Here is a 25462-nt window from a genome sequence, read left to right on the forward strand (position 1 = left end):
TTTTAACATTTTTCAAAGGTCCTACTAAGCAGGGTTTCCTCATAGGAAGGATTGTTTTTATTATTTTATTCCTTCAAAGGGATGTTGGATCCTGCATATTCAATTTCTCTCTAAAGTGACTAGTATATGGCAAGACTTAAGAGATCTATAAAATAAATATTCTTCAGTTCACAGTATCTTTCTATCTCAATGTATAATACAATCTTGTATTCTTATAGGAATGTAGGAATCTATTTTCTATCCGACATCTTATAAGGGATGCAGAACTGTATTTTAAATTCTTGTGTACTTGTATAATATTGAACCAAATATTGGCCCAATTAGAAGAAATGACCCCCATAAAAGAGTAAATATGAATGGCAGAAGACAGGAAAAAAAAAAAAAAACATAAAAAGATACTCATTTCCATAGTAGTCAGGAAAAAGCCAATTAAAACCATAGCACATTCCTATTATACACCTACTATCTTGGCAAAAATGGAAAATGTCTCATATTAAGTGTTGGCAGGGATGGAAAGCAAATGAGAACTTTCATCCAGTGTGAAGGATGAAGTACAAACTGGTGTTACTGCTTTGGAAATCAGCTTAGTATCATCTGTCGTATATGAAGATGTGCCTGTGCTAAAACCTGCAGTTCCACTCCTAGGTACAAACTCTAGAGATAATCTTGCACTTAGGCACCAGGATGCATGTATAAGAGTGTTCATAGCATTGCTGTTCATAATAACCCCTCAGTGGAAACAGCCCAAATGTCCATCAAAGGTAGAACTGAAAAATTGTAGTCTCACCATCAATGGAATACTTGAGAGCAATGAAGTTTAAGGCACTGCTGCCTACGTGCAACCGCATGGATGAATCTCGCATACATAATACTGAGTAAAAGAAGACCTCATAAAAGGACATAGGTACTATTCCAAAAAGTTCAAAATTGGCAGGACTAGACTATATTGTTTTGGAATGCAAACACAAGTAAGAAAACTATAAAGAAAACTAAAGAAATGATGGTCATCAAAGACATAAAAATATTTTCTTCTAGGTTGAAAAGGTTCCTTCAGGTGACTTCAGGGTTTCTGAAAATACTCTGTTCTTGCCCTGTGTTATGGTCACATAGCTGTTTGCTTTATAATTATTCTAAACTATGTAGAATATAAAGTATTCTTCTCTGAATAAATCTCACACTTTGAAGAGACTTCCAACCTTTAATAAATTAAGGATTGTTTCAGTCAGATCTTAAGATGTATCTGGAAATTATGTTTTTAAAGTAGTGTTATGCTGCTATGAATTACTTTTATTTAATTTGCCTTATTCTCTTAATTTCCTGCTTCAATTATGATGATTACAGTAGTACACTTGAAAGTATAAAACTATATTTCTTTTAAAATATTCAGCAAATTAAATTATTAACTTATTGGCCTGTTCTCCTTTGCTCACCTGCATTAATTAAAAAAGATTTATTGAGTATATTCACATGCCATATAATTTGCTCCTTTAAAGGGCAAACTTTAAAATTTACAATTCAGTGATTTTTAGTATTCTCACAAGGTTCCACAATCATCACCAATATCAAATTCCAGAACATTTTCACCACCCCCAAAAGAAATCCTGTACTTGCTAGCAGTCATTCTTCATTCTCCTTTCCCCAAGCCTGAGCACCCACTAAATCTACTTTCTACTTCTATGCATTTTCCTATTATTCTTTAAAATATAGAGAATTTTTTTTTTTTTTAAGTTTCCTAGATAGCAAAAAAAGGCAATGATTATGTGGGAGAGATAAGTGGATTAACAAAATTTAATCGATTGTGTGTTTGACAATTTTTTTTTTTAATTTTTAAAATTTTTTCTTAAAAAAAATTTTTAATGTTTATTTTTGAGGGAGAGAGAGAGACAGAGTGTGAGCCCGGGAGGGGCAGAGAGAGGGGGAGACACAGAATCTGAAGCAGACTCCAAGCTCTGAGCTGTCAGTGCAGAGACCAACGTGTGGCTCAGACTCACAAACCATGATATCATGACCTGAACTGAAATCAAGAGTTGGATGCTTAACCGACTGAACCACCCAGATGCCCCAACAATTCAGTTTTATTACTTAGTCCGTTAAAAAATCAGAGTAATAGGAATTTGTTGAAAAACCTTAACAAATGCTTTGAATAAAGACGAGTAGCTACGGATAGGTCTTCAAAACAGTCAATTTAATTTTTAAGAGTAAAATTTATAGTTAATTACTAGCAAAGTTGGACTATGAGTATGGTTTTAAAAGTTTTTTTTTTTAAGTTTATTTTGAGAGAGAGAGAGAAAGAGAGAGAGGGAGGAGTGGGAGCAAGAGAGAGAGAGGGGAAAGAGAGAGAATCCCAAGCTGGCTCTGCACTGTCAGCATAGAGCCCAGTGTGGGGCTTGAACTCACGAACTGTGAGATCATGACCTGAGCCAAAATCAAGAGTCAGATGACTAACTGAGTGCGCCACCCAAGGACCCCGAATATGTTTTAAAAGAAGACTGTTTTAATTACATTGACTAACTAGAAATACTAGAGATATTTTTTATGTGAATAAATTTTTGCAACATTTTCCAAAATAGAAAAAGAAATGTCTATGAAAAAGTGTTTTTTTGTTTGTAACTGTAGTGTTCTTTGATCATAAATAAACGGAATCCAAAAAGTAGATTTGTTCGTTTGTTTGTTGATAGCTTGAAAATATTCATTCCTCATAACTATGAGTGTATTTTTTGTTCACCAGGCTTCTGAGGAAGTGTCGAAATCACTGCAAGCAATGAAAGAAATTCTGTGTGGTACAAATGACAAGGAGCCTCCCACAGAAGCCGTGGCTCAGCTCGCACAAGAGCTCTATAACAGTGGCCTGCTGGTGACATTGATTGCTGACCTACAGCTGATAGACTTTGAGGTAAACTATCTGTAAAAGGATGACGCTTCTGTTTTTTAATTTTAGTGTATACAAGATCATAAATACTTGACTTTTTCTATTTTACCATTCATATATTATATAAAAACCCAGTATTTTTCTAAAACTTCTAAAATTTCTTTAATAAAGCAAAAATGTATCTTATAGTTAAGTTTTCTGCAGGTAGGTAGCAAGGTTGGTGGCCAATAATAATAGTAATAATAAGAGATAACTTTGAGTGCTTACACATGCCATACAGTTCTAAGCACTCATCTCCTTTAATCCCCCCCCCCTTTTTTTTTAATTTTTATTCTCGAGTTAGTTAACATACAGTATAGTCCTGGATTCAGGAGTAGAACCCAGTGACCCATCTCTTACATATGACACCCAGTGCTCATTCAGAAGAGTGCCTCCTTAATGCCCATCACCCATTTAACTCACCCCTCACACCCTCATCTCCTTTAATTCTTAAAACTACCTATGTGATTGCTACTATATGATTAGCCTCATTTTACTGATGAAGAACCTAAAGTTCAAAGATAATAAGTAATTTGTGCAGTCACTCAGGTACTTAAGAGCCTAAGCTGTATTCAAACTTAATGTCTCTCAGGCCTGTTCATTTAGTTAAAGTATTATACCAATGATTTAAGAAGTTTGTTAAATGCTAGTAATATAGGATATTTATCTCATTTTGAAAGCAGTTATACCTCATTTATCTAGATAATAAGTGAGCTAAATAAAAAAAAAATTTAGAAATGTTAAGTGGTGAATAAGTATAGGCATTTAATTACCTGTGGCCTGAGAGCAGTGTTTTTCAGTGAACAGGCTGTATGTAAGGCAAGTTTGGCCATTGGCTGTTTGAGTGATGGAAGTCTTAGCTTTGATTTGTTTGCTGTTTTGTTACCACCATTACTAAGTGCTTGGGTTTCTATTGATTTTCAGAGATAGAAGAAAATGCAAATTTCTGAAATAGCTTTTAGTTTTCTCTCTGAGGAGATGAAAGGAAAACTAATTATGGTGATTACAGTGATTAGACCAAGATAAGGTCAGGGCTCTGGGGATCTGTGGAAATACTAGCCCACAGCTCTCTGGATGGCTTAGATAGGGGAAGATTTTTGGCTGAGGGCACGGGGAGGAGGAATGCAGAGCAAGACTGTTCTGGAGACGTGAAGCCAGGTGTGTGGGCTGAACACTATACTGAGTGGAGGACCCCAAAGGGTCCAGACTTCAACTCATCCTTCCTTTCAAACACACCTGCCTTTTTCTTTCTTTCCTTCCCTTATCTATTCTTCTGTCTTTGACATTTCTGCTCAATAATCTCTTTTCCTACTTTCTCCTCTTGCCTAGCTCGCTCACTCGCGCTCCCCATCTTACTCTTCACTTTTTAAACTGGCCATATGTGGAATGAAGTGTAGTTTTATCATTGCATCTGTGTATTTTCATGTTTCTTTTATTTAGTTTCAAATGAGATATTATGAACATTTATAGGAGTCGTGCCTAGTGGAAAAATACTTGGAATTAAAATTGTTTAGAGTCCCTGCTGTGCCATTTGATAGTAATGTAACCTCTTTGAGACTAACTTTTGTCATCTCTAAAATAGGAAAAGTATGAACTTCCAGCAGTTTTAAATATTAAACTGAATTTAAAAAATACATGCTGTATAAGAACAATAAATACATGTACAGACTATACACAAATGTCAGATAGTATATTCTTATTTCCTCTCTTAAACTGAAGTTAAATGTAAGCTGGTTTATTTTTGTTATAACCCTTGATTTTTTTTTTATTATTTTAATTTTAGATTTAGTTAATCAGTGACCATAAGTGGGAAAAATACTCCCTACTCTTGGATTATGGTATTATATTTCTATAAATCTCCTATTGTTTTGCAGATTTCCCTCAAAGCAGCAGTATATTAAGCCATTATCGTGATTAATTAGTATGTTAGCTTGAGTTGGTTTATGAGATTAGCCCAATTTGCAGTTGGATGCTGGAAGAAATATGACCAAGGATGGTTATGTTTTGAAGAATGAGTCAGGGATGAGATGTCATGAGGTCCAGTGAACTAGGAAATTCTTGAGCAGCCACAGAATAGTGTTGGTTCAAAGCACTACCCAAGAATTAGGGAGGTAAGAGTATATCAAGACAGACTTCGGGTATCTTGCAACTTTGCTTAGCGTTGGTTTAGATATCAAAAGAGGAACAATAAGAACTACTTATACAAGACTCTGTCAGTTAAGTGTCTGACTCTTGGTTTTGACTCAGGTCATGATCTCAAGGTTCGTGAGTTCGAGCCCCACATCAGGCTCCGTGCTGACAGTGGGGAGCCTGCTTGACGTTCTCTCTCTCTCTCTCTCTCTCTCTCTCTCTGTCTGCCTCCCATCTCTCAACAAATAAATAAATATTAAAAAAATATTTTTGGATTAAGACATCCAGTTGCCTAAAAGTTGACTTACACATTATCAAGTCAACTTTTACTGTCTGGAATCCTTAGGGAAAGAAGTATCTTTCTGAATATTTTCATTTTCCATGTAAGTGAAGATTAATTCTCCAAATAAAGGAAGTCAAACAAACTACTTTTGTGGATTACATTTTCTCTAAAATGCATTGTATACTTGCCCCTCTCCAAAGTAGTATTCTAGATATAATTTTTTACTGTTGACTCAGAACTAACATTATGAAGATCTATTGTTGTAGCAATAAAACAGCAGACAGTTCTTTTTGTTTTCAACTTTACTAAGGTATAATTGACCACACAGTTCTTTCTTGACTTTGTCCATTCAACTGATGTAACATGATGCCTAGAACTCGGTTATAAATGAATGTGATATTCAGTAGGTGCGGCTGTCCTTCTCAAGCCCATAAAAAAATAGACACTTACTTATAAGTACTTCTTGGTTGACTAAGTGAAAAACAGTTAAAATTTAGGACAGTTCAATTTTAAGCATCCACTCATGACATACAGTGTTTTCAGGAAGGAGGCACCATTTGTAGCATTATTAGCTTACTTGCAGAAATGTGCTATGTATCTCTATGGACTGGAGGTACTAACCGTCAGCCTGCAAGCAGCATCTTTCTATCTCAAGCCTAAAGTATCCATATAAGCTAGTGACAGCTTGAAAAAATTCATCCTAACTTTAGAACTCAGTCTAATCACACAGAACTCTGCCCTCCTTGTCTCTTGGTTCGTAGGTAGAACTGGTATAGCCCCTTCTGGATTGAAAGTATCTTGAGTACTAGAACCCTGTTTCCCACACCTAATGCTATACACACTGGCTGCTTGAGTGAGTGAATGAATGAATGTAGGCATGAGAATGAGAGCTTGAAGCAGAGGTAAGGGAATTAGACCAAAGGAAAGTGTTCTGAATGCAGCAATAAGCCAGTTTTCTTGAAGAATTAGTAAACTGTTTAGAAGATAATTCAAGAGCGATGATAACATTCTAGTAAGTGAATAGCCTCTCGTGGGGTTTTTGGAGAGTACAATAGTCATCTGACTGCAAAATTTCTGGTATGTGTTTATAACAGGAAGAAAAAGATATTATTTAGGGATGGGCTATAGCTTTTGTCAGATAAACTAAAAGGATGGGGCATTCCTTACAGAGAAAAGTGAACTTTTAGAAGACACTGAGATGGGTTTTTTTGTTAGTTGTAAAAGTTTAGGTCTCTAGGCAATGTCTGGAAGGAAAAGACTAAAAGGGAAGAGCTTAAATTTCCTTTTGCAGAGTAAAGTAACAGAAATTTGAGAAATGCCCTCTCTTTGGCTATGATTGATGGAAGTAGGGGAAAGTTTTGGAGTGAGGGAAAGAGATTCCAGAACCATGACAGAGAGAAGGGACTTAAGGAAAAAGATGATCAGGAATTCTGACAAACCTTTAAAAATAGCGATTCATAGAATTCAATTTGAAATTGTTTCTGCACTATGCTATAATTACCCTTTGTTACCTTTAAACCTTTGATAAAAGAACTATGTACTAACAGTATATGCTGAGTGAAGGAGAAAGGGTGGTTTTCTATACTTGGAGGCAACAGGGTGTTGAGGAAATAACTAGCTGCAGGAGGAAGGACCGGGAACAGGGTTGAGGGGAGCTTGGAGCAGGGGTTCAGAATCCAGAGCTGACAACAGTGATGGTGGCCATGGCAGTGGCTTAGATTGGGTAGCAGGCACTGCCTTGGGAAACTGTGTGACAAACCCATTTCTCCTTCAGGAATCCAGAGCAAAGTAGTCCATTGGGGAGGGGAAAGTACTGGAGGATCCTACTATTTTGTAAATAAGGGTAGTTAGGAGGCACACCTTCGAGTTAAAATTGTGGGTGGCTCAGTCAGTTAAGTGACTGACTTCAGCTCAGGTCATGATCTCACAGTTTGTGAGTTCAAGCCCTACGCTGGGCTCTGTGCTGACAGCTCAGAGCCTGGGGCCTGCTTTGGATTCTGTGTCTCCCTCTCTCTCTGCCCCTCCCCCACTCACACTCTGTGTCTCTCTCACTCTCAAAAATAAATATAAAAAAAAAAAGGGGGCGCCTGGGTGGCGCAGTCGGTTAAGCGTCCGACTTCAGCCAGGTCACGATCTCGCGGTCCGTGAGTTCGAGCCCCGCATCGGGCTCTGGGCTGATGGCTCAGAGCCTGGAGCCTATTTCTGATTCTGTGTCTCCCTCTCTCTCTGCCCCTCCCCCGTTCATACTCTGTCTCTCTCTGTCCCAAAAATAAATAAACGTTGAAAAAAAAAATTAAAAAAAAAAATGGGGCGCCTGGGTGGCTCAGTTGGTTAAGCGCCCAACTTCAGCTCAGGTTGTGATCTCCCAGTTTGTGGGTTGGAGCCCTTCATTGGGCTCTGTGCTGACAGCTCAGAGCCTGGAGCCTGCTTCAGATTCTGTGTCTCCCTTTCTCTCTGCCCCTCCCTTGCTCATGCTCTGTCTCTCTCTGTCTCAAAAATAAATAAAACATTAAAAAAAAAAAGTCTCATTACTTTATAGCCATAAATTTTTAATCTAATCCTTTAGGCCTTAAAGTTGCTGACAGAAAGGAACTACTTCTGCATATTATTATGAGGTTAAAAAAAAAAAAAAGACTTGTGGCTGAGATTGCAAATCTTCAGATTTTATGGGCTCAGGATCAAACTCAGAGCTGTGTTTTTTGAGGTTTGGCCACTATTCAAGACACAGCTTCAGACTCTGATGTTTTGAAACACAATGTGATAGGAGATCAAAGGATGAAATTTATTGATGCATTCATTTTAAAGAAAGGCAGGTGTGCCTTGCAAAACTAGGGTGGATGCAAAGTCATCTGTTCGGGCTGAATTAGAAAGTAGTTCAAAGAAGCAGAAAACTTTCTGCTATGATAATTTAATCTCTAAGGCTTAATTCTTGCTACATTAAATAAAAGTCAGCAAAATGAGTACTTCAGTATCAGCTTCTCATTAACCCATTTTATGGTCCTAAATTTTTGAAGATTTCTGTCCCTTTTTAATAATCCTTTTCTGTTCCCTGGCCTCCTCTTTAAAGTGGTCCTTCGCCTTTGGTTTTATTACTATAAAAACGAAAAATCATAAAGCCTTAAGACATAAGCTTTGACTATGCTTCATGCATAATTTGAAATGCTTACCATGTGTATAGGGCATTGATTCTACTTGGTCTTCATTCTGTTTGGTTTATATATTTTGCACCTGCCATTAAACAAATTAAGTTACAGAATTTACAATCACAGGTGAGGAAATACTATATCATATTAAATGGAATTTTATGTTATTGTTACCCTAATGCCCTCTTAAAATAATGAATATAAACTTTAGAAGCATTTATCCTATAAAGGTACATAATATGTGGGTGATTTAAAATGGTGTTGGAATCAGGCCCTTAATCAGAAGCATAACATGTTAATTGGTTGTATTCTCCCTATAAAGACAGTGACCATTTTACTTTGACCCTACTATACTTTTTAAGCAATGTAACCTGCCATAAAGATTAAGACTGCTCATGCCATGTATAATGTACAGAATGTTTTGTCCCCTCTGCTTTCTGAGGAACACTGGCTCCTTCCCCACCCACGTGGTTACAGTGGGAGCAGCCATTTTGCGTGGCTTGACACCCTGCCCCCCACACACAGCTGACTGGCTTAGTAGTGGATATCTGATCAAAGGGACAGGACCACAGTATTCTGCAGGATTCTGGAAGTAAAACTGAGGTAGAACCTCAGTCTCCAACCAGGAGCTAATGGTATTCCACGCGATTTCTGTATCGATGGTCAGGTTTCCTACCATGTAAATGAAAAAAGTAGGAAGCCAGCCTGTAGAAAAGACAGAAAGAAGAATGATGATGGGGAGAGAAATAGAGGGTCAGAGAGAGATAGAGGGCCATCCTTGATGGGATTCGTGTCATAGGTAAATATAATTATACTGAAAAAAATTTGAGAGCAACTCATCCTGAGCTAGCCTGTGTTTGGGTTCTTTGAAACTTTCCCAGTACCTGTAAATTAGTTTAGCTTGAATTTTAGTCCCCTGCAAAAGTGCTCATCCATGCAGTGAATACTCCCCACCCCCAGCTCTGCTTATCTAGTTCTGCTCCCGAAAGTCAGTACAAACATTTGCCTTACACACCTTAGCTCTCCCCGTCCCACTCCGCAAGGCCAACCTGTACAGGAGCAGAAGAGAGAAAGAAGCGACCAGAGGAGAGAAGTCAATGGCTACAATTATGTTTCATCTTTTTAAAAGTTAAGGTATAATTTACAAACAGTGACATTCTCTTTTTTTTTTTTTAATTTTTTTTTCCAACGTTTATTTATTTTTTTGGGGACAGAGAGAGACAGAGCATGAACAGGGGAGGGGCAGAGAGAGAGGGAGACACAGAATCGGAAATAGGCTCCAGGCTCTGAGCCATCAGCCCAGAGCCCGACGCGGGGCTCGAACTCACGGACCGCGAGATCGTGACCTGGCTGAAGTCGGACGCCCAACCGACTGCGCCACCCAGGCGCCCTTACATTCTCTCTTTTTAATATGCAGTTCTGTGATATAGGAAAATTCCATCACCCCCCAAATTTTCCCTGACCCTTTGTAATCCTCTCCTTTTCCTACCATCAGCTGCTGGCAACCACTGGTCCATCTTCTGTCCCTGTATTGTTTGCCTTTGTAGGTGTGTAAATGGAATCGTGCAAAATGTAGCCTTTTGAGTCTGTCTTCTTGTGTATAGTATAATGCATTTAGGATTCGTCCATGTTGTTGCTGTGTATCAGGAGTTTGTTCCTTTTCATCACTGAGTAGTATTCCACTGCATGGATATACCACAGACCATTTATCCATTCTCCAGTTGAAGGATATTTGAGGAATTTCAAATTACAAATAAAACCTTTATAACCATTTATGTACAGTTGTGTGTGCCAATGTAGGTTTTCATTTCACTTGGGTAAATACCTAGGAGTAGGATTATTGGGCAGTATTTGGATTTTTTGTTTGTTTGCTTTGGCTTTGGTTTTTAACTTCAGTCACTGATGTAAGTGTTGGTGGTATATCATTGTGATTTTAATTTGCAGCCTCCTAATGACTCATGTTGTTGAGCATCTTCTCATGTGTTCATTTGCCACCATATCTCTTCCTTTGTGAATTGTCTATATAGATCTTTTGCCCTCTTTTTATTTGGTTGTTGAATTTTGAGAATTCTTTATATATCTTGTATACAAGTCAATGGCTACAACTTTAAAGTGGGTGCCTGCTCTGTTTTACTCCCGTATTTGCCTTCTCTTACTTATGTTATCAGCGAAGGGTGCTCTTTATCATTAGTTACTTCTGATTGCTGTTCATTGCTTCTTTCTTCCTTCTTTTTCTTTTTCCTTATTTAACTACAGTGACACTTCCATATGTATCATTCATTCTGCAAATAATCTTTGAGCATCTCCCGTCAGGGCTGACCTTTTTGATTTTGCCAGCTTAACGCAAGTGCTTCTTCAGGTTTGGTATCTGTTCACTTACATTATATGTTATTTTAGAATTACTGGCTAATTTAAGCCATTTTTGGTCATTTCTAGATGTTGTTTTATTATCATGAAACATTTTCTTGTCTTTTTTTTTCTGACCACTTCTAGATCTAGAACTTGAGACCTAGCAGTCTGATGGTTGGCTGAAGACTGGTTTTGAAATAGTTAAGGCTTTACTCTAGTTAGTGTGATGAATGGATATCTGCATAGGTTATGTATTATGGAAAGACCATCATTAATCATCTTGTACCTGTTTAAGGTTTCTCTAATCCTTTCCATTCTGATCCTTTCCTCTGATGTGAGAAACTGTTCCTGGTTTCAGAGCTTGTTTTTGTTATCCACAGGGGGCTTCCTTTGCCTTTGCACACTATTTGCTAATGAACCAGAAGAATGTTTTTCTCTGTGTAAAAGTTGGATAGAGTTCTGTGGAGCTTCATTTCTACTGTTCACTGGAATGCCGTATGGAAATGTTCTTGTGGCATTTCACTGGGAAGTATGAAAAACATGCTCTTATGACTTTTCAAAGAGGACTGATATTATGTAGTATTACTGTAGAGTCTAGAATGGTTTGAATAAAACATTTTATTTTTAATTTAAATTTCATTTTAAATTTTAAATTTTATTTATATTTACAGCTGTACCTCTTATACAAGTGTACTGCTTAACATCTATATAAATGAAATTGAGATAGCATGAAGTAGCATACTAGAACCTTTTTTAGTATTTTAAAATTATGAGAGCAACTGACCCTAAAGCATCCTTTTATTTGTTTTTAAACATTTATTTATTTTGAGAGAGAGAGAGAGAGAGAGAGAGAGAGAGTGCGAGCAGGGGGGAGGCAGAGAGAGAGGGTGAGAGAGAATCCGAAGCAGGCTACGTGTTGGGTGTGGAGCCTGACTTGGGGCTCGATCCCACAATCCGGGGATCATTACCTGCACCAAAATCAAGAGCCAGACACCCAGCCAACTGGGCCACTGGGTGCTCCATCTAATACATCCTTTTAAATTGAAGGCTCACTCAGCTCCTAATTTTCTAAATTTGGATTTTATGTAGTGTTTTTTCATACTAAAGGAAGATATAATTTGCTTTCCCAAGTGCCTGTGTTTTTTGTTTTTTTGTGTGTTTGTTTTTTTTATCTTTCTTTCTCTTCTTAAATTCTTCTTTCTTCTTCCCTGGCTCCCTTTCTTTTCTGCTTTCTTAATTTTCTCTCTTTCTCCCTTATTTCCACCCCTCTCTGTTTCTCTCCACGGAATAAAGTGAAAGCAATGGATAGCCATAGATTTTTCTTATATTTAATTATTGCCAACATTTTGATATTATTTCTGTCAGTTACATATACCATAATTTATGTAAGCATGCCTAATTCTGGACATATTGTTTCTAACTCTATAGTATCACCACTATGATTAAGACCTCTGTGCCTGAAATTTTTCTTCTGTATTTAACATTGTTATTTAGGATTATTTCCTCAGGCTAGATTTCCCAGTTTGAGATTCTAGAACATCATTCAGGTATTATTTAATTGCTTTATATCCTCACCAGCAATGTATGAGAACCAGCATCGAATTTTACCATTTAAAAAATTCTGGGATGGGGCACCTGGGTGGCCCAGTCAGTTAAGGATCTGACTTTAGCTTAGGTCATGATCTCACAGTTTATAAATTTGAGCCCCACATCAGACTCTGTGCTCACAACTTGGAGCCTGGAGCCTGGAGCCTGGAGCCTGCTTCAGATTCTGTGTCTCCCTCTCTCTCTGCCCCTCCCCCACTTGTGCTCTGTCTCTCTCTCTCAAAAATAAATAAACATTAAAATATTTAAAAAAATTAATTCTGGGACTCTGGACTTAGATGACAGCATAGGAGGCTCCTGAATTTCCCTCCTCCTATGGATAAACAGAATGTACAGTTATACGTGTGGGAATTCCCTCTGAGAGAAATGCAGAAATTCAGCTAAGTGATCCCTACTCATTGAGCAACTGAGAAAATACCCACATCAAAATGAGTGGGAAGGGGCGCCTGGGTGGCGCAGTCGGTTAAGCGTCCGACTTCAGCCAGGTCACGATCTCGCGGTCCGTGAGTTCGAGCCCCGCGTCAGGCTCTGGGCTGATGTCCCAGAGCCTGGAGCCTGTTTCCAATTCTGTGTCTCCCTCTCTCTCTGCCCCTCCCCTGTTCATGCTCTGTCTCTCTCTGTCCCAAAAATAAATAAATGTTGAAAAAAAAATTAAAAAAAAAAAAAAAAAGAGTGGGAAAAGCTGAGACATACTCTGGCCATAGACCCTACCCACTGGCATAGCACCATGCTGTTGGGAGGGAATCCTAACACCCATCTTCTCTTTGAGGAGCAGAGGGTTTGAACCACACATCTAGTGCCCCTACTTTTAAGGCTGTCAGCTGAGGGATGGGCCCCCAAATCACCTATGTATGAAAGCTAAAAGGGCTTGCATTCACGAGTCCCAAAGGACTCTAGCAAACAAAGGAGCAGTTCACGGGTGCATGAGCACTTGCTGTAACTATCCCTGACTCCCCCGGGCTAGGCACAGAGGAAGCCGACAGGAACAACCATCTCCCAGTCTTTCTCTGGAAGGGGGTTTGATGCATACTTTACAAGCTGCTGTGTGAGGTTCTGGCCTTTAATTAACATGGATCTACTTGCTGGCTACAGTCTTCCAAAGGGCCCAGAAGAGCTAGTGGGTGCTTCCCCTGCTTTCTTCCACCAGCTTGCTCCAATAAGAAAAGCAATAATAAATAATGCAGGGAAATCTCATGTACCTTGCCCAGTTTCCCTGATGGCAATATCCTGCAAAACTATAGGGCAGTAACGTGATGAGGATATTGATATTGATAAAGTCAAGATATAGAAATTTTCCATTACTACAAAGATCCCTCCACTTGCCCTTTTATAGCCACTCACCTCTGACCTCTAGCAACCACTAATCTGTTCTTCATTTCTGTAATTTTGTCAATTCAAGAATATCATGTAACTGGACAATGTGTAATCCTTTAAAAATTTTTTTTGAGTTGACACACAATGTTACATTAGTTTCAGGTGTACAACATAGTGATTCCATAAGTTTATAATTTATGCTGTACTCACCACAAGTGTAGCTACCATCTATTCCCATATATCACTATTACAATATCACTGACTATTTTCATTATGCTGTCTTGATTTATTTCTTCCATAACTGGAAGCCTGTTTTCCTACTCCCCTTCACCCATTTTACCAATACCCCCACTTTCCTCTCCTCTGGTAACCATGAATTCATTCTGTGTTTATAGGTCTATTACTGCATTTTACTTGTGTATTCATTTGTGGGTTTTTTTTTTAGATTCCACATGAGTGAAATCATATGGTATTCATCTTCCTCAGTCTGACTTATTTCACTTAGAATAATACTCTTTATGTCCATCCATATTGTCTCAGATGGCACAATCTTATTCTTTTTTATAGCTGTGTGATATTACAGTGTATATATATCACATCTCTCTTACCCATTTGTCTGTCGATGGACATTTAGATTGTGTAACCTTTTGTTGCTGGCACTTTTCACTCAGCATAATTCCCCAAGATTCATCCAGGCTGTTGCATGTATCAAAGTTCATTCCTTTTGGGGGCACCTGAGTGGCTCAGTCAGTTAAGCATCTGACTCTTGAATTCTGCTCAGATCATGATCTCAGAGTTTGTGAGATCCAGCCCTGCATCGGGCTCCACACTAGTGGCACAGAGCCTGCTTGGGTTTCTCTCTCTCCCTTCCTTCTCTTTGCCCCTCACCCAAATAATAAATAAGTAAGCTTTAAAAAAAAAATCACTCCTTTTTTATTGCTGAGCCCCTGGTATGGATGTAGCATAGTCTGTTTCACCATTTACCTGTGGAAGGATTTCTAGGTTGTTTCTAGCTTTTGGTTATCATAAATAAAGCTGCTATGAACATTCATGGCCAGGTTTCATTTCTCTGTGATAAATACTAGGAGTGCAATACCAATAGAGTAGTTGCATGTTAAGTTTTTAAAGAAATTGCCAAATCGTTTTCCAGATTGACCATATATATTAGATCTCCCACCAGCAGTGTACAAGTGCAGTTTCTCTGCATCTTTGTCAGCATTTGCTGTTGTCACTTTTTTATTTTAGCCATTTTGATAGGTATATGTAGTAATTTCTCCTGGTGGTCTTAATTTGCATTTCCCTAATGGCTAATTATGTTGAACATCTTTTATGTGCTTGTAGTCATCTGCAGATATTTAGTGAAATATCTCTTCATGTCTTTTGCCCATTTTCTAATTGGTTTGTATTTTGTACTGTTAAGTTCTGAGGGGAGCACCTGGGTGGCTCAGTCAGTTAAGCATCTGACTCTTGATTTCAGCTCAGAACATCATTCATGGTCATAAGATCGAGCCCCGTATCGGGCTCTGTGGTGAGTGTGGAGCCTGCTTGGGATTCTCTCTCTCCATCTCTGCAACTTCCCTGCTTGTTCTCTGTCTCTCTCTCAAAATAAATAAACATTCAAAAAAAAGTTCTGAGGACTCTTTACATATTCTAGACACTAGGTTTTTGTCATATATATGTTATGAAGTTCTCCTAGTCTGTAGCTTGTCTTTTCATACTATTAATAAGATCTTTTGCAAAGCTTAAGTCCTGAATTTTGATGAAGTCTATTTAAGACTTGTCTTAAACAAGTCTGTTTTTGTTTTACAGATTGTGCTTTTAGTGTCAAGTTTAAGAATTATATGCCTAAATCTAGTTCCTGAGGATTTTCCTCTATTTATTTCTAGAAGTTTTATAGTTCTACATTTTATATTTAAGTCTGTGATCCATTTCGAGCCAGTTTTTTTTAAGTTTATTTATTTTCGAGAGAGAGAGAGCACACACACAGGTGCACACACGAGTAGGGAAGGGGCAGAGACAGGGGGAGAGAGAAAATCCCAATTAGGCTCCACACTGTCAGCGCACAGCCTGATGTGGGGTTTGAACTCACAAACTGTAAGATCACGACCTGAGCCAAAATAAAAAGCCTGATGCTTAACTGACCGAGCCACCCAGGTGCCCTCAAGCCAATTTTTGATAAAGTTAATCCTTTAAGAATATTTTATCCTTTCAGATATTCTTTAAGAATATTTTTCTATGTTAGTATTCTTAATCAGTCCTTAGTGCACATTTCATATGTCTAATAGCTTTAAGATTGAGTAATTAATTGAATAATCTTATTGTCTTCTTTTCCTTTTGAGTCCTAGTTCTTTTATTATTAAAAAAGTGCCTCAATAATAGATAAGCGAGATTCAGTGGTCTCTGTTTGTGCTGAAGGGTTTACAAATGACTATGCCTCTAAAGTAGTAAGTCAGGGCAGTCAATATTGAATGCTACTATCTATTGGTCCCTACTATGGACATTGAAATATGGCTTTCCTTGGGAGCTAACAGTGTGATGAGGACTTTAGAGACGAAATTCATTAATTTCAGTGTTCTGTGCTCATTGTTGGAGTCAGCTTAGTATGATGGCTAAGAACCTAGACTCTGGATTCCATCAGTTTGGGATGGAGTTGTGGCTTTCTCACATGCCACCTGAGTAAGGTAACCTTACTAGTCCTTAATTTCCTTACTTATAAGATGTACATTATAAGGTTGTTATGAGGATTGGAAAATACATATAAAGTTCTTAGTATAAGTGCCTGTCACAGAGCAAGCACTTCTTCATAAGTTGACCGTGGTAGAGATGGAGGTAGCGGTAGACAGGAAAGAGGAGACCTACTGGTCTACGTAGGCAAAGATGCTGTTGTAATACAGAGAAGAACAGTTATCTCAGAGATGAGTACTCCTGAACTGAATCTGAAGGATTAAAAGAGGACTTTGACTACCTCCATTTTGACCTGTCTGTCCTTTCGTATTGATTAAGTTGTTCTTTCCAGCTTATCTCTTAACTTAGGCAAAAGACCCCTGCAGGCAAAGCATCCCTTGGCGGGAACCACAACTACCCCTGCAAGCAATGAGGTCTGCTCTGACATCAGCAAGACCCCACGTGACTGACCCCAAGACAATGATCTTTACAGCTTACCCACATGTACCCACCAACCTTTGTCCCACATTCTCCTTATATAAACCTAGAAGTATTTTCAGCACTTTGGAAACAGTCTTTGAGACGCTAGTCTGCTGTCTTCCTAGTGTTGGCCTCACCAAAATAAATCCCTTTCTTGGGTCACCCTCACTCATCTCTCTTCTTGTGGATTTTGTGAGTGGCACGTGGCTTAACCTGGTCTGTTTGGGACCCCCAGAACCAGGTACTCTTGCACCCCTATGCCCTGATTACAGGATGACTAAGATTTAGCTAGGAAAAGAAAGGAAGGAAGAGCATTCAGGACAAATACAACACGAACAAAGGTACAGAAATGAAAGATTGTGTATAAGTATATGCAATACAGCAATTTGTTATTAATAGAACTTGAAGTAGGAATTGAAAAGTAAGAGAAGTGGCTGGAAAGGTAGGCAAGGTTCAGATCATGGAAGGTGTTGGAATTTTTCAAAGCAAAAGGGGGGCACTGAAGAGAATAAGAGAATAGAATGGTGGGGCGCCTTGGTGGCTCAGTCGGTTAAGTGTCCAACTCTTGATTTCAACTCAGATCATGATCTCACAGTTCATGGGATCGAGCCCCATGTCAGGCTCTGAGCTGACAGCATGGAGCCTGCTTGGTATTCTCTCTTTCCCTTTCTCTCTGCCCCTTTCCTGCCCATGTGCTTTCTCTCTCTCTCTCTCTCTCTCTCTCTCTCTCTCTCTCTCTCTCAAAATAATAAACATTTTTAAAAAGAGAAGAGAATGGCATAGTTATTTGCATTTTTAGTAAGCTCACTCTGCAGAGTGAAGACTGCTTTGAAGTGGAGGGCATAACTGGAAGATGCTCTTTGACAGTTCAGTTGAGAGATGAAGGCCAGAATCAGGGCCGTAGGAACTGAGAATTGAATGTCATTCTTGTCCTTATTTTCATATAAAAATCTCCTGTTCTGGGTACCTGGATGGCTCAGTCAGAAGAGCACACAACTCTTAATCCCTGGGTTGTGAGTTCAAGCCCCACATTGGGTGTAGAGATTACTTAAATATAAAATCTTAAAAACAAAAAACAAAACAAAGAAACAAAACAGAAAACAACCTCCTATTCCATTCAGAGCTTCAGTTGGTGAAGCAGACTAGCCTGAGGTTGTAGGGTGTGTAAGACTGGAAGTCTGGTATATGAGGACTCTAAAAAGTTCTGTCTGAGACTGGCTATAGTTCTTCTGGCTTCAGCTACTAGGACTGAGTGGTTCCGTCTGTCCTCTAGGTTAAATATGATCTCTTAATATCACCTAAATCATATATATTCACCTAATAGAAAACTGATCTTTTTTTTTTTTTTTTTTTTTTGTAATACACCAACTTGGGAATGGATAAAGTAGAGGGAAGAAATTACTTAAAAGTACATGTAAGAAACAGGGATTTGATTCCACCCTACATTTCCTAAAATCTTTATTTTCCTTCACCATTTTCCCTCCTTGTTTATGAAGGCTTAAAAATGTTAATCTTTATTTCTTCTTATATAAAGCTAAATAGTAAAAAAGCATAAAGAATTCAATTCACTGCTGTTTTATATTCTTCTGTGCCATTTCATTTACGACAGTGAGAACAGACTTCTACTTATTCAAATTAACCACAGTGCAAATCCTTTGGAAAAGAGCTGCATCCATTTTGTAGACTGTTTGAATGCCTGAAAGTACAGCTGACTAAAGATATATGACAAGAATAAGTTAATGTTTTGGGATATTACAAAGAAGAGTGCTATTTCTCTTGGTGTGTGTGTATGTGTGTATACACAGCTTTTGAGATAAAACTTACACTCCATAATTAAACTATTTCAAGTGTGCAATTTAATGGTTGGTTGTTTCTTTAACAGGGAAAAAAAGATGTGACCCAGATATTTAACAACATCCTGAGAAGACAGATAGGCACTCGGAGTCCTACTGTGGAGTACATTAGTGCTCATCCTCATATCCTGTTTATGCTCCTCAAAGGGTAGGTACATGGTTTCCTTTAAAGAAGTAGGTTTGATTATAGAATAGTTGTTAAAAGTATTATAGCATTAGCCTCATTTGAGATATGATGGGTTCTCATTTGGAATCACAGGAAAGCTATTTGCCATACTTGAGGTCAGCCCTCCAAATCTACATTTCTATGATTACATGGGTTACAGCAAAATCTTTTCTTTGTATGTTTCTAAATAGAGTTCCTTCCATTTACTATTTCTTTTTCCTCTACTTTCCTGTTATCTCTGTCTCTTCTTATTATATTATTAACTGTGTTTCTCAATCTGCCCTTTTCTTAGCTATGCAATTACCCTTTTCCTGTTTGCATGAGACCAAATCCCCTGACCCTGAACCTCAGTACACACACACACAGACAGACACACACACACACACACACACACACACACACACACCTTCCAATGGCTGGCTAGCATCTGCCAAGGTGACATGCTTCCATGTGGGGAAGCATATTTGCTTGTGCAGCATATATATATACACATGTATATTTATATATATATATATATATATATATATATATATATATATATGAGCCAAAAAACAAAAGTCTAGTCAGATAATAGAATCTCTATTATTTTTTTATATCTATACTCATTTACAAATGTTTCAAGGGCATTCTGTGTCTACTCTAACTCCCAAAGACCAGAGATCTGGATGTAGCAAGTCTTGGGGACAGCAGACTGTCTTCTTCCTCCTCTGCCCTATTTTTCTACCTCACAGTCTCAAACCTAGCATGCTGTTCCATACCTACCCCATCTCATCTCTGTTCAGCTCCCATTTCCTCCCTGGTACATTTAAAAATACTTAATTGGGGGGAGGACCCAAGATGGTGGAACAGCATGGAAGTTTTTTTTGTGTCTCGCGTCCATGAAATACAGCCAGATCAACACTAAAGCATCCTGCACACCTAGAAAACTGATTTGAGAATTAACACAACGATCTGTACAACCTGAACCACAGAACTCAGCAGGTATGCGGTGTGGAGAGGTCAACTGGGGGAGAGAGAAGCTGTGGAGGGCAGGGAGCAGTTTTTGCCTGTGGAGAGAGGACAGAGAGGAGGAGAGAGTATGGGAAAAGCACCCCCCCAAAATCAGCTGGAGAGAAAGTGGAAAAGGGGAAACAGCCAAAGGGACTGAACTAAAAAGGGAGAAAGGAGAAAGGAGAGGGCTTAAATTCCGTTAGAACTCTATAAACAGGGGGAGCACAGAGTCTGAAACTCCACGGCTTGATACCTGGAGGTGCTCTGGTAAGAAGGGCAAATCCCCTGGAGCAAAGTGAAGTCCGGGGGTCTTCCGGCCACATGAGGAGAGGTGGTTCCCCTGCTGGAAGGACATCTGATAGAGGCTGTGTGGCCTCCCCCAGGGAAAGGCCCCAGTGGCCTCAGAAGAACACCCACATTTGCTGGTGCTAGAACAAGGTCATTGGGGGTGAAGCCTGGTGCCAGATGCTTGTTGTGATTTTCCATAATCTCTGAAACGCTGCTGCTACACCATCTCGGGAACTTTTTCTGGGGTGGGCTGGCACCCAGCCGCAGTCTCTGGGCATCAGCAGCAGCACGTTCCCGTGAATGTTCCTGGGTGTGGCCAGCACCCAGCCATTGCTCAGTTAGACCCTCCCGCAGAGGGGCGGAATGGGTCAAAGCCACAGTCCCTCAGAAGTAAGGGTCAGGAAAAACAGCCACATTTGAGATAAAACTCAGGAGGGAGGAGCTGCCTGGGGTTTGGTCATGGACAGTGTAGGAGTGGGGAGTGGACAGAAGCCGGAGACAAAGGACGGGTGGGCAATTATGGTTGGGGAGAACAGAGTTCTGATACTAAAGACTGGGTAGCTGGGTGATGCCATTTTCACCCCTCCCGCTCATAGGTATACACACCTACAAGGTCCGCAACAATTCACACCAGTAAACTAAGCAGCGCCATCTAGTGGAGAACAGAGTTGTTACACTAAGCCCAGTCCAACTGGGCCAACCTCACTCTTCAGGAACACAAATCTCTCCACCTGCTTAGTTTATGGAATATAAAGCGATTCATAGTTTGACTTCTAGGTGAAAACTAAGTCATTTCAATCATATTTCAGTTTGTTCACTGGTCCATCTATTCAATTTTCTTTTTCTCTTTCATTTCTTTTTCATAAATACAGAAAAATTTTCATTTTCAATTTTTATTAAAAATACCTTTAATTTTTTTCTACTATATTTTTTACTTTTGTGTAATTTTTTTCAAATTCTATTTTATTTCCATCATTTAATTTTATTCTATTTCAGTGTATTCAGTTTTTCAAATTTTCAAATGATTTCCTTTTTTTTTTCTTTCCCCTTTTTTCTCTAATCTATTAAGCTCCTTTCAACACCCAGACCAAAACACACCTAGGATCTAGCATAATTAATTTGGTTTATATGTGTGTGTGTAGTTATTAATTTTTTAATTTTATTTTTTTAATTTTAATTTTTTTTTACCTCATTAATGACTTTTCTCCCTTCAAAATGACGAAATGAAGGATTTCACCCCAAAAGAAAGAGCAGGAAGAAACGACTGCCAGGGACTTGACCAACACAGATGCAACAAGATGTCTGAAACAGAATTTAGAATCACGATAGTAAGAATACTAGCTGGAGTCGAAAACAGATTAGAATCCCTTTCTGCAGAGATACAGGAAGTAAAAGCTAGTCAGGATCAAATAAAAAATGGTATAACTAAGCTGCAATCTCGAATGGATGCCATGATGACAAGGATGCATGAGGCAGAGCAGAGAATCAGAGATAGAGAGGACAAACTTATGGGGAATAATGAAGCAGAAAAAAAGAGGGAGACTAAGGCAAAAGAGCATGATTTAAGAATTAGAGAAATCAGTGACTCATTAAAAAGGAACAACATCAGAATCATAGGGGTCCCAGATTGAAGAGAGAGAAAAGTGGGTAGAAAGGTTATGTGAGCAAATCATAGCAGAGAACTTTGCTAACCTGGGGAAAGACACAGACATCAAAATCCAGGAAGCACAGAGAACTCACATTAGATTCAATACAAAACAGTCACCAACAAGACATACCATAGTCAAATTCACAAATTACTCTGGCAAGGAAAGAATCATGAAAGCAGCAAGGGAAAAAAAGGGTCCTTAACCTACAAGGGAATACAGATCAGGTTTGCAGCAGACCTATCCACAGAAATGTGGCAGGCCAGAAAGGAGTGGGAGGATATATTCAATGTGCTGAATCAGAAAAATATGCAGCCAGGAATTCTTTATCCAGCAAGGCTGTCATTCAAAATAGAAGGAGAAATAAAAAGTTTCCCACACAAACAAAAATTAAAGGAGTTTGTGACCACTAAACCAGCCCTGGAAGAGATTTTAACAGGGACTCTCTTAGGGGAGAAAAGATATACATACATATATACATATATACAAACATACATACATACATACATACCAAAAGCATCAAAGACTAGAAATGACCAGAGAACACCACCAGAAACTCCAACTCTAGAAGCAACACAATGTCAATAAATTCATATCTTTCAGTACTCACTCTAAATGTCAATGAACTAAATGCTCCCATCAAAAGACATAGGGTAACAGAATGGATAAGAAAACAAGATCCATCTATATGCTGTTTACAAGAGACCCACTTTAGACCGAAAGACATCTTCATATTGAAAGTAAGGGAATGGAGAACCATCTATCATGCTAATGGTCACAAAAGAAAGCCGGAATAGCCATACTGATATCAGATAACCTAGACTTTAAAATAAACAATGTAATAAGAGGTAAAGCAGGCATTATATCATAATTAAGGGGTCTATCCACCAAGAAGACCTAACAACTGTAAACATTTATGCTCCAAATGTGGCAAAACCCAAATATATAAATGAATTAATCACAAAAATAAAGAAACTTACTGATAATACCATAATAGTAGGGGATTCAATGCCGCACTTACAGCAATGGACAGATCATCTAAACCAGAAAATCAACAAGAAAACAATGGCTTTGAATGACACACTGGACCAGATGGACTGAACAGATATATTCTGAACATTTCATCCTAAAGCAGCAGAATATACATTCCTCTCCAGTGCACATGGAATATCCTCCAGAATAGATCACATACTGGGACACAAATCCGCCATCAACAAGTACTAAAAGATCGAGATCATACCATGCATATTTTCAGACCACGATGCTATGAAACTCAAAATCAACCACAAGAAAAAATTCGGAAAGGTAACAAATACTTGGAGACTAAAGAACATCCGACTAAAGAATTAATGGGCTAACCAAGAAGTTAAGGAAGAAATTAAAAAGTACATGGAAGCCAGTGAAAATCATAACACCACAGCCCAAAACCTCTGCGATGCAGGTTCCCATAAGAGGGAAGTATATAGCAATCCAGACCTTCCTAAAGAAGGAAGAAAGGTCTCAGATACACAACCTAACCTTACACCTTAAAGAGCTGGAAAAAGAATAGCAAATAAAACCTGAAACCAGAAGACAGGAAATAATAAAGATTAGAGCAGAAATCAATGCCATCGAAACCAAAAAACAGTAGAGCAGATCAATGAAACCAGAAGCTGGTTCTTTGAACGAATTAACAAAACTGATAAACCACTAGCCAGTTTGACCAAAAAGAAAAAGGAAAGGACCCAAATAAATAAAATCAAGAACAAAAGAGGAGAGATCACAACCAACACAGCAAAATAAAAATAATAATAAGAGAATATTATGAGCAATTATACGCCAATAAAATGGGCAATCTGGAAGAAATGGACAAATTCCTAGAAACACATACACTACCAAAACTGAAACAGGAAGAAACAGAGAATTTGAACAGACCCATAACCAGTAAAGAAATCGAATTAGGAATCAAAAATCTCCCCCCAAAAAACAAGAGTCCAGGGCCAGATGGCTTTCCAGGGGAATTCTACCAAACATTTAAGGAAGAGTTAACATGTACTCTCTTGAAGCTGTCCCAAAGAATAGAAATGGAAGGAAAACTTCCAAACTCTTTCTATGAAGCCAGCATGACCTTGATTCCAAAACCAGACAAAGACCCCACTAAAAAGGAGAACTATAGACCAATTTCCCTGATGAACATGTATGCAAAAATCCTCAAGAAAATATTAGCCAACCGAATCCAACAATACATTAAAAATTTTTTTCACCATGACCAAGCGGGATTTATACCTGGGATGCAGGGCTGGTTCAATATCCACAAAACAATCAATGTGATTCATCACATCAATAAAAAAAGGACAAGAACCATATGATCCTCTCAATAGATGCAGAGAAAGCATTTGACAAAATACAGCATCCTTCCTTGATAAACACCCTCAAGAGAGTAGGGAGAGAGGGATCATACCTCGAGATCATAAAAGCCATATATGAAAGACCCAATGCTAATATCATCCTCAATGGGGAAAAACTGAGAGCTTTCCCCCTAAGGTCAGGAACAAGATGGGGATGTCCACTCTCACCACTGTTATTCAACATAGTATTGGAAGTCTTAGCCTCTGCAATCAGACAACACAAAGAAATAAAAGGCATCCAAATCGGCCAGGAGGAGGCCAAACTTTCACTCTTTGCAGATGACATGATACTCTATATGGAAAACCCAAAAGATTCCACCAAAAAACTGCTAGAACTGATCCATGAATTCAGCAAAGTGGCAGGATATAAAATCAATGCACAGAAATCGGTTGTATTCCTATACACCAACAATGAAGCAACCGAAAGAGAAATCAAGGAATTTATCCCATGTACAATTTCACCAAAACCCATAAAATACCTAGGAATAAATCTAACCAAAGAGGTGAAAAATCTATACACTGAAAACTGTAGAAAGCTTATGAAAGAAATTGAAGAAGACACAAAAACACGGAAAAATTTTCCATGCTCCTGGATAAGAAGAACAAATATTGTTAAAATGTAGCTACTACCCAAAGCAATCTACATATTGAATGCAATCCCTATCAAAAAAAAACACCAGCATTCTTCACAGAGCTAGAACAAACAATCCTAAAATTTGTATGGAAACAGAAAAGACCCTGAGTAGCCAAAGCAATCTTGAAAAAGAAAACCAAAGCAGGAGGCATGACAATCCTCCTGAAGCAAGGATTGCCTCTTGAAGCAAGACTTCAAGCTGTATTACAAGGCTGTAATCATCAAGACAGTATGGTATTGGCACAAACGCAGACACACAGATCAATGGAACAGAATAGAGAACTGAGAAATGGACCCACAAACGTATGGCCATCTAATCTTTGACAAAGCAGGAAAGAATATCCAATGGAATAAAGACAGTCTCTTCAGTAAGTGGTGCTGGGAAAACTGGACAGCAACATGCAGAAAAATGAACCTGGACCACTTTCTTACACCATACCCCCAAACACACTCAAAATGGATGAAAGACCTAAATGTAAGACAGGAAGCCATCAAAATCCTCCAGGAGAAAGCAGGCAAACACCTCTTTGACCTTGGCCTCAGCAACTTCTTACTTAATGCATCTCCGGAGGCAAGGGAAACAAAAGCAAAAATGAACTATTGGGACCTCATCAAAATAAAA

At 38.6% G+C, this 25462-nt stretch overlaps 1 protein-coding gene across 7 annotated transcripts in view; it reads left to right on the plus strand.

Annotated features, from left to right (window-relative positions):
- Nucleotides 1-25462, plus strand: part of CAB39L (calcium binding protein 39 like) — a 128569-nt gene that overhangs the window by 49242 nt on the left and 53865 nt on the right. For all 7 annotated transcript variants that reach the window (XM_043578689.1, XM_043578671.1, XM_043578725.1 and 4 more), the window contains 2 exons: nt 2729-2893; nt 18759-18877. In XM_043578689.1, coding sequence (XP_043434624.1) covers nt 2729-2893; nt 18759-18877 — 284 coding nt within the window. The remainder of the gene's footprint in view (nt 1-2728; nt 2894-18758; nt 18878-25462) is intronic.

This window comes from Prionailurus bengalensis, chromosome A1 (genome assembly GCF_016509475.1).
Source record: "Prionailurus bengalensis isolate Pbe53 chromosome A1, Fcat_Pben_1.1_paternal_pri, whole genome shotgun sequence".
NCBI lineage: Eukaryota > Metazoa > Chordata > Mammalia > Carnivora > Felidae > Prionailurus > Prionailurus bengalensis.